This window comes from Ictalurus punctatus, chromosome 16 (assembly GCF_001660625.3).
Source record: "Ictalurus punctatus breed USDA103 chromosome 16, Coco_2.0, whole genome shotgun sequence".
Lineage (NCBI taxonomy): Eukaryota > Metazoa > Chordata > Actinopteri > Siluriformes > Ictaluridae > Ictalurus > Ictalurus punctatus.
Genome location: NC_030431.2, coordinates 18,826,787 through 18,840,814, shown reverse-complemented (window position 1 = coordinate 18,840,814; position 14,028 = coordinate 18,826,787). Strand labels below are relative to the sequence as shown.

The following is a 14,028-nucleotide window of genomic DNA, read 5'->3' as shown; positions in this document are numbered from 1 at the left end:
TTTTGCTGTACTCGGCATATTGAACGGGATGTCATATTTTCAGGTGGTATATCAAACCTGTTGTGGAAAATCGCTTCGGCACTGTACCCCCTCTTGAAATTTCTGCGGAACAAACACCTCAGATGGTAAATTTTATATCCTAATCAGAAACGTTGAAGTATTTCCAAACCGCTGACATGATTTCCATTTGCTGGGTAGCGCCGTGATAACTGTCGACTAGATCGAGAGTGAGATCTGAGTGCTGAGCACTGAGGGTCGGGGGGCGGGGCATAGCGGCATATATTTTCGTCTCATCTTTTCTCATTCGGCCAAAAACCGAAAACGGCATTTTTGGCCATAAATTTTCAGTGCATCGCTAGTAAAACTCCAAACAGCATCGGTGTAATACTGGTCCGATTACTCAAGACTACGCATGAATGTAACCTAGCAATCTGTCCTACTTTTTGGTGCCAAATCAAAACACTGCCCTGGGGTTATTTAATTTAAAACAAAATGCCACTTCCTCATTTGGGATTTTGAAGTGCTTGCACCACTGGTTCAAACATGCATCTCCTGGGTATTCAGCTATTCTTGTCAACATCCACACAAAACACACCCAGCACATCGACTCACAGCAGCATGGGGGATTTTTTTGTTTTTAAATGTGGGATCTCCATGTTCTGTGCCTTTTGCCCTCTCATACTGCTTTGAAAAAATCAAGTCGTAACAATCTCAATGTTAAAGCACGTCCTATCACGTTTGCCCAACTCGACTTAGACTGTTCCCGGACACGTTCTGACCACTTACAAACAGCACGTCTTGAATGAAATAAACACTCTGAAGTTTGATAGTTAACCAGTTTTGAGGTCGTACTAGCGCTCCAAGCTAACAGAACATTAGGAGCGGGAATCTCTAGAGTCCTTGTAATCCCTCCACCCCTTTTTATTTATTTATTTCAATTTGATTTTCAATTTATTTTGTTTGCAAATGGGTGCATCTATTTTTTTTTTATCTCTACAATATGATTTTTCTCCAGTATTTGCTTCTTTTGAAAACTATAATTTCTCCCACTGTTAAAACCCCCCCAAAACAAACAAGCAAAAAACCTATTACTGAATTTCAATGGTGTTTGTATTCAGAAATGTTCGTACTGCTGCCTTTCTAAACACGAGTCCAATTATGTCCTTTCGTGCATTGATCAGTGCCTTTGGATATAACTGTAATCCCTACAGAACAATAAATATCATGTAGTAGATAATCAGTCAGTGATTATCTGCTACACCTCTGTAGGTCTTAACTGTGTTCAGTTGGAAGCTGTAATGGAGGAGATGGTGCAAAAGCAAATTTATGGAAGTGTCACAGGTAAAATTGCTTAAAGCTTATTAGTCATACATGGAACGAGAGTGAGAGCGCTCTTTTGGGAAAAAAAGCACATTTTCTATTACAAATGAATTAGTTTGGTTTTATATCTGTCCTCACCTCCAGCTTGTTGACCAGTCTCTTTTTGATGGCGTTCTGTGCTGCTGCATTGGTGGCCATGCGCAGGCCCTCAGCAGCCTCACGCAGCTTCTGCTGCTGCTCCTCACTGTCTGGGTTAGCGGCAGCACCCTGTTTTACACACAAACATTCACACACGTTGTGGCTATAATTCACTTCAGGGTGTGACCTCCATTTATAAACAAACGGCAATCAAATTCAGACGTACATGTGAAAGAAATTTGACAATAATTTAATTCTACCTGAAAGCTTTAATGCCACCCGAAATCTGGCGCTTATTATCAGCTTTAACCTTCCACATCTCCTGCTGTTTTAAAATACTTAACAGGATCGGACCTGTAAGTCGTTCTTTCATTAACTGCACTTTGGAAAGAAAACGTCTGCTCTGCATCCATAAATCCCTCAGCTCTGGATGAAGTCATACAAACAGCACCCTTTATCTTGGGTCACGCACCTTGGCAGCCTCCACCATCTTGGCAGTGGCGTCAGCTAGAAGCTTCGCAGCCGAGAGCAGTTTACGGGAGTTCTCCAGGTCAGTCTCTCCCTCCGCGTCTGCTTTAATGGCGTTGACGAGGTCGGAGGTGGCCTGGGCCAGGATCCGTGCCTGTCTCACCATCTCACCTTTATAAACCATCGGGGAGAGAGAGCGCTTAGTCTGGGTACTGCAGTACCGGCAGGGAATAAAGACAATAATCAGAATTATGTATGTATGTATGTATGTATGTATGTATCCCATATATGTATGTATGTATGTATGTATGTATCCCATATTATATATATATATATATATATATATATATATATATATATATATATATATATATATATATATATATATATATATATATATATATATATATATATATAGGACACATACTAGAATATATACACGCACACAATGAATGAGCTTCTAAGTGAAACTGAAAAACAGATCAAATGGGCACGTTTTGTGTATTGCATTAACTGTAAAATTCTGTAAACATGATATAATGTGGTCCTCTAACGTAATAGCAAAAATTAGCAATGGTACAGTTTGTAATTTAGTAAATGTGTTTTTGGACCCATAACAATCCAATATAACTTGAAAGATAACTTTAAATAACCATTAACATATACTGGCTACGTCTACATTACTCTCTTTTCAGGTTTCTGCTTCCATTTTTCTGGACCAGAAATTAGCCAGGCAGAGCTGCTCAGATTTGCCCCAGTTCCTTAAAAACGGCAACTCGGGGAACAAACGGTCTCAAAAACAGTGTTGGTTTAAATTTATATAAACTGCCTTCAAGGTAAAAGATGGCTCTAAAATTACACTGCATGAATACTATCTAAACTTGATCAGGTTTCTGTGTTTTTCTTATGTCTAGCCTCTGTAAACACAAACAGGAAACATCGTCATCTCCCTCGCCACACCTGCATCTCCCATGGAGCTGAAGATGTTCTCGGTTACATCCAGGATGCGGTCGGTGGCCTCTCCATGGCGCCCGATTGGCTGGCCTCCGCTGGCGTACTGCTTAATATGCTGCAGCAGCTCGTTAAGAGCCTGGGTGACACCTGTGGCGGCCACGCCCACTTGCTTTAGCAGCTGCTCGTCGTTGGTGGCCCCCTGCGACGCCTCCACACAGCCTTCAACTGATTTAGCCACCAGTTTCCCTGCCTCAATCAGCTGCTCCTGACATACTGGGGAACTGATGGTAGGAGCCACCACCTGGAGACACACACACACACACACACACACACACACACAAAAGCATCTGGCTTAATCAGTGATTCTGTCCAAAGGTATTATCTCCATGTGGCTGAAGCCATTATGAAGCATGACTACAGAAACCCAAACCAGAAAATAAGAGCAGTAAGCAGACGGAAAGCTGGCGTAAGTGGTCTGAGTCTCTGCGGTCTGCCTGTGTACGAGTGTGTTTTTTTTCCCTCACCCGAGTGCATGCCACCAGCTGAGAGGTGGAAAGGGCACACTGTGTGGCAGCAGCGATGACCCGGTTCTGCTGGGCCGAGTCTTCTGTCTTCTGAGCCACGTTCTTTGCCTTCAGCACCAGAGTTGCTGCTGCTGTAGCTACAGCTTTAGCCAGCTTCATCAGCATGTCCTGCAAGAACACCCACCAACACATGCACACATTTTTTATATTCACTACAGGAAGGAACCCGATTTTTTCAGGAAACTGATTAGTTTTGATTAGTTAGTTAGTTAGTTAGTTCCGTCCACGCAGCGGGGCGCATCGGGCAACAAGCATTCGCCAGCGGGCTCGGTCGGAAGCGTCGATTTCCACATCTTCCCACTTGACATCGAGCGCTCGTAGATCCTCCATGAACGTTGATTAGTTAGACTTGAGTTCAAATGGGCTGTTTTTTTTTTTTTATTGATTGATGTGTAATGTTTATGATTATTGAGTTTGTGAGTGCAACTTCAAATTAAACACATTGTGAGATATTGGTATATCACTAACACAAGCATGATGACGGTAGCAATCACCTAGGCAGTGCCACTCCTATCACCTGTCTATACTTTAAATCACAGCATGCAGATTGTCCAGACAAGTGAGTGTTAAAGGTATATTCAAGGTATATCCAGTGATTTTGATGTTATCCGACATTGGCTGCTCAAATTTTAAACTCAAAACTGAAACCAATACAGTCCCTCTCTTTAGGGTTCCATGCCCAAAACATACACCTAGGCTTCAAAGGCCTGAACACTACTGCTACAGGTTAGCATTTTTAACTGACAGGCAACATGATTGACAGGTCTGACATCCAGAAAGTGAGTGAAAGTTGTTGGTCCGCATAATTTCCTTTCGGCTGTTTACAGAAGCCAGGAAGCCACAGACACCAGAGTTTCTCTGCTGAGCAGACGACTCTACTGAAGCAGAACGTAAGCAGTCTGATTTCACTGAGCCCCCAATAAAGGAGCGAACGTGTGTTAACTGTAATGCAAAACCGAGGTACTAAATGATGAACAGAGAATCCAACAAGAGGATGACTGGAAGAGGAAGTCTACTGAATACTTTGAATTCTTTCCATAAGGGTGACAGGCTGTGACCACAATAGATGAAGTGGCATGTCATGAGGTTATGTTTAAAACTGGCAGCCGGGAGTTCTCCAGATAGTTGCTGTAGATTAAAACACCATAATATCAAAGTAAGGCAGTACAGTTGCCTGGAAAATAACGATAAATGGCTAAAATGTTCATTTGAACCACTTTGAGCAAGTGCTAGACTACTGCTATTACTAACAGTAGCAGTACTTCCTACTTGGGCTTCAACTGTCACCCAACCCAAAGCACATAAACGAGAAAAATCCCACAGAGTGAGCAGAAACTAACCGAAACTATCACAGAAAAAGAAAAAATACACAAAACCAGTCTGATATCAATATTTAGGTGCACTGCCGGCACTGGTGATTGTTTAGGTGCACTGCCAACGGCAGTGGTGATTATTTTGGTGATTATTTGGGTGCATTGCCGGTAGCACTGGTGATTATTTCGGTGCACTGCCAGCGGCACTGGTGATTATTTTGGTGATTATTTAGGTGCACTGCCGGCACTGGTGATTATTTAGGTGCACTGCCGGCACTGGTGATTATTTAGGTGCACTGCCGGCACTGGTGATTATTTAGGTGATTATTTAGGTGCACTGCCGGCACTGGTGATTATTTAGGTGCACTGCCGGCACTGGTGATTATTTAGGTGATTATTTAGGTGCACTGCCGGCACTGGTGATTATTTTGGTGATTATTTAGGTGCACTGCCGGCACTGGTGATTATTTCAGCGTACTGCCGGCACTGGTGATTATTTCGGTGCACTGCCGGCACTGGTGATTGTTTAGGTGCACTGCCGGCACTGGTGATTATTTCGGTGCACTGCCGGCACTGGTGATTAATACCAGACAGGATGCAAAAACATGCCAGCGAGACTCTTAGCATTCTACTCACTGAAGAAAAAAAGGATTGGTTTCCTCCTAAAATATGATGCAGGCTGTTTACTAATCTAAATAAATGATCACCCTAATGAAAAACCTTACCTGGAAGTCTGTTTACTCATGTCACGAGAGATCATTATTCTTACAGACAATATAAATATTTACACATTTTGTGAGCAGATTACATTTATACACTATACAATTAAAGAGACCCCACACCAGATGTTTTCACCCAATATTTATAAAGAGAAAGAGCAGACCGGAGGATCAAATGATAATGTTTAAAGTAGAGCTGCACAATACTAATAAATATTATACTGCTACACATTGGGATATGTTCAATGTAATTGAACAAGCTAGTGTCATTATTTTAATACAATTTTTGTATTCGAATCCCACCAATGCAGCTATTTATCCAAGCATGCACAGGAAACTTGTATATAATCTCTGATTTGGAGAGAATTAAAAAAAAAAATTCGAAAGTGCTCAGAGGTGGCAGACTTTGTCTAATGTTGTAATGGGTCATAAACAACCAATATATTGTGCAACATTACTTTAAAAATGTAACTTCACAGAAAGACTTACTTCCTGGTTTTGATCAAAAATGAAAAATAAAAAAAATCTTCTGGCTGAAAATGAATCTCAGGAAAACAAGGAAGTAAATGTTCTCTAAATTATCGAGTGAAGTTATTTAATATGTAGCACAAAATTGTGATTAAACGTGCTCTCCAAATAGAGATTTGGGAAGAGTTAGTACGATTGGCTGACGGAAATGAATTACTCTTCCTCGGAGGGCATTATTTATTTATTTATTTATTTTTTTACCAGCATCTGACTATAATGATGAATCCGGCTCGTGTGTCTGAACGATCCTCTGCCTAAGGACTGGTTAAAAGCCATGACAAAGAAAATTCAGATTAAATTTAGTTATTAGATGCTTTTGAATCTGGTGTGTGTGTGTGTGTGTGTATGTAAATAGGTATCCCACCTGGAACTGCTGGTCAGCGTCACTCTCTCCAATCTGCTGCAGCAGCTCTCCGCTGGCCTGGCCGACATTACCTGCAGCCTGGAGGAGGTTCTGGCGAGGCTGTGAAGGACACACTCATGTTTACATTACATGTGGTGATGCACCTCCTGTGTGTTTGAGCACTGAGAGAGACAGTTAGTGTGGTACCTCAGCGCTGGCAGGCTGAGCGGTCTTTAGCATGTCTGACACGGCACAGGCCAGGTTACGGGCGGCACCCAGGAGCTGCTGTCCGTTTCCACCCTCATCCTCCATCAACGCCGCCAGTAACTTTACACCCTTGGACATTTCCGTCAGGTTGGAGGAGATGGTGGTCACTGCGCAGCCCACAGCCGTATAGTCGGTCTCTGCTGGGTCACCTGTAAGACAGCGTGGGCGTGTTTGATTTGTACAGTATGAAAACATGACAAGCAACCTCTGGTTGAAGTGCAGATGTTCCAAATGACCTGTTTGTGCCCATCGGCTGTTGAGGCTAATAGCTACAAACCAGGCTTATTTTCTGGACACTGGCACTAAGGTAACAAACAAGCCTCGTGTTTAATTTTGACTAATCCTTTAATTGCACTAAAGAGGGGCTATTTACCATTGAATTCAAAATGAATTTTTATTTAGACAAATTAGTGTTTGAAGTCGCAACGAGTATGTGTGCATGTAGACTCGCCTGCAGTGAGATTAACCATAGATGCCGTTCCTGCAGTAATAGCATCCACCTGAGAATGAATTTCATGTTTGGACTCATCCATCTTGTTCTTCCTCCAGGCTTGAGAGGCCTTACAAGCAAAAAAAGATAAACATGATGATTACTGACGGATGCATGAACTGATTTTCAATCTGTATTGCATATAATAAGAGTGGTGGAAGTATAAAAAGGTTCGGTGTGTCTCACCGCATCAGTGCCCAGTGGTGGTAGGGTGTCGAAGTCAGTCAAAGAGGCCTGGGCCGCCTGCACTGCCTGCATACTGGAGTTAATGGTGCCCGTCAGTGCCTGCTGAGCTGAGGTCTGCAACAAGAAAGATGTGTCAGAGTTTTACCCTAGGTCCGTCAGAGTAATCCAAAAATGCATTTCGATTTAATTTAGCTTTGAGCAGTTGAACGCACTCGAACGATAATTAACTTTGATTTTATACCGCCATAGGCACAATGAACAGTACATTTCATTACCAGTAGCACTAACTGTGGACATTTTCTTGGTTTCTTAAGCTAAAGATCTTCCATCTTTCGCTTGCTCTCACGTGGGTATAATTCTTTCCACAGCACACACAATTATCATGATTATGAGCTTGCTTCTTATACACTATATATGCTCACTACATATAGGTTATGATCTATACAGGTAACACATAGGCTATAACATACAACGTGCGCTACAGACCCAGTAGAATAGAATTCTTTTCTTTTACATCGTTACTTACATACATCACTTATAGGACTCATGCACACTACCTGTCAAAAGTCTGCAGACACACGACTGAAATGTTTCTCATGATCTTAAAAACCTTTTGATCTGAAGGTGTGTGATTAAATGTTTGAAATCGGTGTTGTAGACAAAAATATCATTGTGCCAACATATTCATTTCTTTCATTAGAAAACTAACATTTTATTTACAATTTTTTTTTTTTTTTAAATGGACAACAAGGAGCAAAATACTCCAAAAAGCAGCCAATAAGAGTCCAGCGTAATACTGTTTAAAAAGCATCTCAGGGGGATTCCTCAAGAAATCGGTTGAGAAAATGCCAAGAATACATTTCTGTAAATTTTAGGCAAAAAGGGGGTCTACTTTGAAGATGCTAAAATATAACATTATTTTGATTTATTTTGGATTTTTTATAACAACATAATTCCCATAGTTTAATTTGTTGGGCTTTGATGACTATTATTATTCTAAAAAGTGGAAAAATAAAAATAAAGAATGAGTGTGTCTAAACTTTTGACCGGTCATGTTTTTCTTCATTTTTTAAAAAATATTTAATTAGATGATTTATATACAAACAGTACAAGAAAAGCATTTGAGGATTTCTCTTATCTTATCTATATCTTAGAAATGACAGATTTATTATTTCTTTCTTTACATGCTATCTCACCTGCAAATAACATCCACAGAGTGATTGTGTAGAGAAGTAAAAACAGAGATCCAGTTTAATGCAAAAGGAGTAGAGGAGCACTTGGCCAATCAATATCGCACCTGATTCAGCCAACAAATTCAGCAGACGTCGGCCTGTGTTTAATCAGCTATACCAGGTGTATTAACGTAGAATGTATTTAGTAGAGCTCACCAGTGGTGGCATGTGCCCTGTGTGCATTTGGCCACTGGTGATATGCTGCTTGGCCTGGGGCATGGAGCCCATCTGGAAGCTCTCTGGACCTCCTGCACCTGGGCGCATGATGACAGGGAGGGCCACAGAGCCTGTCTCCACCCTCTCCACCTTATTAAACTGCTGCTGCAGCACTGTCGATCTGTACGCAACACGCACAAGAAAGGTTAGCCATGATATACTATGTGGCCATCATGGGATTCAAAATACACACATCCTATAAGTTAAGTCATATAGTATGCAGCATTCACTCAAATAATCATATGCTAATAAAAGACAAAAAACATAAAAGAAGGAATTTTTCCATCTTGAAGTAACCTTGGCTGTCACACTACAGTCAGAGACGATGGCATGGACAATCATGCTTACTTTTTAGGTGAAACCGAATCCTCCAGCATGGTCGACTCCTCATCTCCCTCCAAGCCAAAGTGGTCTTTGCTCTTTTTCTGCAGACAGACAGACAGAAGGTTCGTGCGAGTTCTGCCATGTTACATATCACAGGAAAGAAGCCTTTTGTTGTAGAGCTGTTTACTCCACAAAGGTCAAGAATCGAGGTTTGTTGTGGAATTCCACCGTCTCCTGTGAACCACAGGCAGTACCTTCACACATGCATGCAACCTGCTACATAACGCAACGCAAACAAGGTCTTCGGATAAGACCGACCGGAAAAATATCAAGTCTGTTACAGACAATGGGAAATATGTTACTTTAAGCTAGTCACTACTATAGAAAACGAGAATTCGCAAGACATGCGAACTCTCTCATGAGTGTGTTTTCGTTCACATAATCAGCGGTCGTTAGTTTTAATGGTGAATAAAACAAAACAAAGGAATCTGAACCATTAAATTGCTGTTAAAAACCATGATGTTGCCTTGCGAATCCATCAGAAAGTGATGGAAAGTTTGGCCACTACACCGCTGAATATTTATGCGCTGGTAGAGAAGCATTTCCAGCCACAGACATAGTCTGGAAAGATTGCATACGACCAATCGCTGGTCTGCACTATTTTAGCTCCGCCCATATGTCCCATCTCAGCTCACATAGTACATGGGGAAGGTGAGTAACCAAAATCATTTGTACTGAGGTACTGATGGTTCACATGCCGTTGGAGAAAGCAATATAAAACAGGATAACGGCTCATTTACCAAGGCATGCCGGAGCGAGCCACACCTATAAGACACTTTAAGATGCATTAACAGCCGGTTACCTTTTTGAGGATGATGTCGATGTACCCAGCAATCAGCTGTGCAATCTGTTCTCCTTCAGTGGTCTGGACCGAGTAGTAGCCATCCTGGTAATCTCCAAAGTCCTATAGAAATGACAACGTTCACAAGATTATTTGTTATTCCGCGAATAAAAGAACTTGTACGTGTCTGTATTTTGGTTTATCGCCATACCAGCTTCAATGGCTATTTCATGATGAATACAGGCATTTATCAGACATAATTAAAACAAAAATCAGTTATAATAAAAGTAATAATTAATTTGAAAAAATTAAGCAAATAAAATAATAATGATCATAATATACTTCAGCTTAAAAAGTCAGGCATTGTTGTGGCTTTTGCATCGTTACTTGCTCGGCACAGAATATTGTTGTCTTGGACCTCTCCACAACCCCCCTCTATATCAGTCTGGCTTAAAGATTTAATGTTCTTTTTAAAACTTGAAAAAATCAAGTATAACATCAGAGGCAGGGGTGAATCATTTTTGGGAAAATGGCAACAATTACCTACTTTAATGATGTACGCAACCTGGAGGTGGATTGAGGAAAGGCAGACAATAAATACTAACCATCTTGGCTTTTTTTTTCCCTCTTTATTTATTTGTTTGTTTGTTTTTCTGGTTGTTTGTTTGTTGTTGTTGTTTCTTGTTCCCCCCTTTCTTTTGGTTTTGGCTGTGATTATTTTGTTGGGGTTGTTGGATGGGGTGTTACAATATGTAAAACGCGCTTTTCCAATAAAAATTCTATGGGATATATATATATATATATATATATATATATATATTAAAAAAAGGTCAGGCATTTATGTACGACACAATAATGATTCTTTAATAGTCACATATACATTAGAGCACAGTGAAATTCTTTTCTTAGCATACCCCAGCCTGTCAGGAAGTTGGGGTCAGAGCGCGGGGTCTGCCATGATACAGTGCACCTGGAGCAGAGAGGGTTAAGGGCCTTGCTCAAGGGCCCAACAGTGGCAGCTTGGCAGTGCTGGGGCTTGAACCCCCGACCTTCTGATCAGTAACCCAGAGCCGTAACCGCCAAGCCACCACTGCCCCCCACATGAGTCTATAAAAGATTCTTTGAATTTACTTGTGATAAAAACTGTAAAGGAAGTTCTCCTGGGTCCGTCTTACAAAACAAGTCTTTCAAAGTTTGACCTGATAAAAGGCGTTAAAGAATTTGTATCGATTTGTAAACATCTGTAATTGAACTGAATACCATGATAACGCCGACATCTTGAATCACTGCATAATGTAACGCGAATATCATTTTCACTTGGGGGGCTTTTTGTGTGTACTGGATAACTATTTTTCAACTAAAAATATAGAGTGCATTACGACAGAGTGTTTAAAAAAATAAATAAATAAATAAATAAATAAATACTTGTGCACCATTTACTGAAACCAAAAAGCAAGGAAATCCTTTACAGAATAACCCACAGACTTGACAGCTGTCCACAGATGGCTTCTGTTCTACACTGTGACGCTGCTTGGGAAAGATTATGAGCTGGCCACAGCCTTAATACCAAGTGCATTTCTTTCCCATTTCAGATCGTGAAGCCAGTTTCCAGCTCTTTGGCAATTCACCAGGAAATAGTTTCCTGAATATTTCCCCAGACGCTCAAAAAAATAAAAAATAAACACGGACATGCACATAGCCTCGTCTTTCCCTTCACAACGTGAAAAGGATATTTAAAAAAGTCCTTAATAGAAAATCGATCCACGTCTGTCAAAGATATGCCTCAGAGAGCTCTAGCTGTTTATTATTATGATTATAATTATTATAAAGAGGAACTATGCCTTAGATCAGAAAGTTTTGCTCTTGAAAATGACAACTGTTACATTAACTCTCCTAATTAAAGTCTTGAAAATGCTTTTGACATTTAACATGAAACAATGCATTCCGTTGTTCTCTTCTTGTGGGTCGGAATAATTTGATAGAGCTATAATGCTAAAATAAGATGTGTCACAGGATCAAAACAAAAACAGATTACATAAGTATTTAAAAGAAGTAGAAGACACACAAATTATTGTTGGGGTGGGGGGAGGGAGACTCTCAGCAGGATTAAAAAGTGAGTAAATAAAATCCAGCTATTTCACCACACACACACACACACACACACACACACACACACACACACACACACACACCAGCACAAAGCCTGAACTTACTAAGGTGAAGCTTTTAGGGGAGGCAGCCCAGCGCTTGATATTGGTCAGGCTCCACTCCTGCATCACCTCCTTGGTCTTCTCATCCACCCTCATCACACACTCCTTGGTGATGCCCAGCAGACGAGGGACCAGTTTGTTTTTTCCTTTCATTTTTTCCTGCAGGGGGTGGAGACACACACACACACACCTCATCCAGTTTGTTAAGAGACAAACTGTTTGCAACCATGTAAACACTTTGGGTGTGGGCTGTTATCCATCATCTGATACAGTTGCATAATAAAAACAACTCTTTTACCTTGACTAAGAAGAAAGACACTCCGTAGGTTTTGAGAGAACGGGCCAGTTTGACGTAGCTGACTTTGGCCTCGATCTCGGTCATATTTTGGTAGTTCTTGTGTGCCTGGTTGGGGGAAAGAAAACTCAGTCTAACATCCAACAGACTTCATTTCCATTCAGTATCAATGAGAATGCCTGGGTGATTGGCTATTTCATATTAACCAATATGAATGAGGTCCGTGGAGAGTCTGAACACAGAAGAATATAAACACGAGCCATTCCAAATACTACACAAGTATAGAGGTAACAGATTAGAACACATCAGTCTACTTATTAAAGTGCATATGCCGCCTCAGGCTCTAACCGCGTTCATCTTTCTATTCAAATAGGGAACAATAAAAGATGCTGCAGCAAATGGTTTACATTTGACTAAGTCTAAGTCATATGTTTTCAGTCTGTGCTTTCATCCCTAGCTGGAGCAGCCTGAGAGGAAGCGCAGTCACCACCAGCAGCCAAATCACTGCGCACGCTGTTACGCGTGCCCCCGCAATGACCTCAAACCTGCGTCAACATGCTAACCTCGAGCCTCTTACCTGGAAAATCTTCTTCTCCCCTTTGTTCTTCACATACTCTTTGGGTAAAAACTCTTTCAAACTAGAAGGGTATGAAGAGATGAAGAGTTCTCATTGAATTGTTCGGCGTGAATTTTAAACTTGTATTATTATTACGTGGTGAAAACAAACGGATGGTTCAGATTGACCTGAAAAGGCTTTGGTCTGACTTTCAATACAAATATGACAACGACTAATCCCAACAAACTAACAGAGCAGAAAACAGCCGGGCAAAAAAAATTAGGCACAATGGTAATAATATACCATAATAAATAAATAAATAAATAAACTCACTCGAGGAATCCTGGTTTGTGTTTGGCCTCGTTGTGGTCACCAAACTGGATCTGACACTGGTAACCGGCAAACTCGCAGGCTTTGTCAAAAGAGACAGGGTGGGATCCGTTCAGAATGTCATCTCGTGCCTGTGTAGAAAATATATCATGTTATTAAGCTTACAAAATATACTGCTGGGGATCAAAACCAGTGCAACCAGCAGCGTGACGGGGACACTATACTGTAAAAACAGCACCGTCTTTCGGATGAGACATTAAACTGAGGTCCTGACTCTCTGTGGTCATTAAAAATCCCAGGACACTTATCGTAAAAGAGTAAGGCTATAGCCCCGGTGTCCTGGCGAAATACCCCCATTGCCCTTATCCATCATGGCCCTCTAATAATCCCCATCTCTGAACTGGCTACATCACGCTCATCTCCTCTCCACTAAAAGCTGATATGTGGTGGGTGTTCTGGCGCACTATGGCTGCCGTCACATCATCCAGCGGGTGGTTGGTACACACTAGTGGTAGCTGAGGAGACCCCCCCCATACTACGTAAAGCACTTTGAGTGTCTAGAAAAGCACTATATAAATGTAACTGTAACTAACTAACTAAACGTCATAATACAGAGAGCGCTGCAGGTGTTCTGTTGTGTACTTGCCAACTTCTGTCGCCAAGTAATGTAAAACCTCCCGTGTGAGATGGCGGCATGTTTTATGTTACGTTATG

General features: G+C 41.2%; 1 protein-coding gene across 2 annotated transcripts in view; it reads right to left on the bottom strand.

Moving 5' to 3' along the window:
* tln1 (talin 1) overlaps nt 1-14,028 on the bottom strand; it is an 86,808-nt gene that overhangs the window by 31,360 nt on the left and 41,420 nt on the right. The window contains exons 8-23 of one of the 2 annotated variants that reach the window (XM_017489074.3): nt 13,318-13,445; nt 13,006-13,066; nt 12,432-12,536; nt 12,137-12,292; nt 9,945-10,046; nt 9,107-9,183; nt 8,699-8,879; nt 7,311-7,424; nt 7,086-7,194; nt 6,575-6,783; nt 6,389-6,487; nt 6,226-6,285; nt 3,405-3,572; nt 2,887-3,181; nt 1,931-2,097; nt 1,459-1,587 (exon numbers count right to left, since the gene is read on the bottom strand). In XM_017489074.3, the coding sequence (XP_017344563.2) occupies nt 1,459-1,587; nt 1,931-2,097; nt 2,887-3,181; nt 3,405-3,572; nt 6,226-6,285; nt 6,389-6,487; nt 6,575-6,783; nt 7,086-7,194; nt 7,311-7,424; nt 8,699-8,879; nt 9,107-9,183; nt 9,945-10,046; nt 12,137-12,292; nt 12,432-12,536; nt 13,006-13,066; nt 13,318-13,445 (2,160 nt within the window). The remainder of the gene's footprint in view (nt 1-1,458; nt 1,588-1,930; nt 2,098-2,886; nt 3,182-3,404; nt 3,573-6,225; nt 6,286-6,388; nt 6,488-6,574; nt 6,784-7,085; nt 7,195-7,310; nt 7,425-8,698; nt 8,880-9,106; nt 9,184-9,944; nt 10,047-12,136; nt 12,293-12,431; nt 12,537-13,005; nt 13,067-13,317; nt 13,446-14,028) is intronic. The other variant, XM_017489075.3, reaches the window with a different exon arrangement.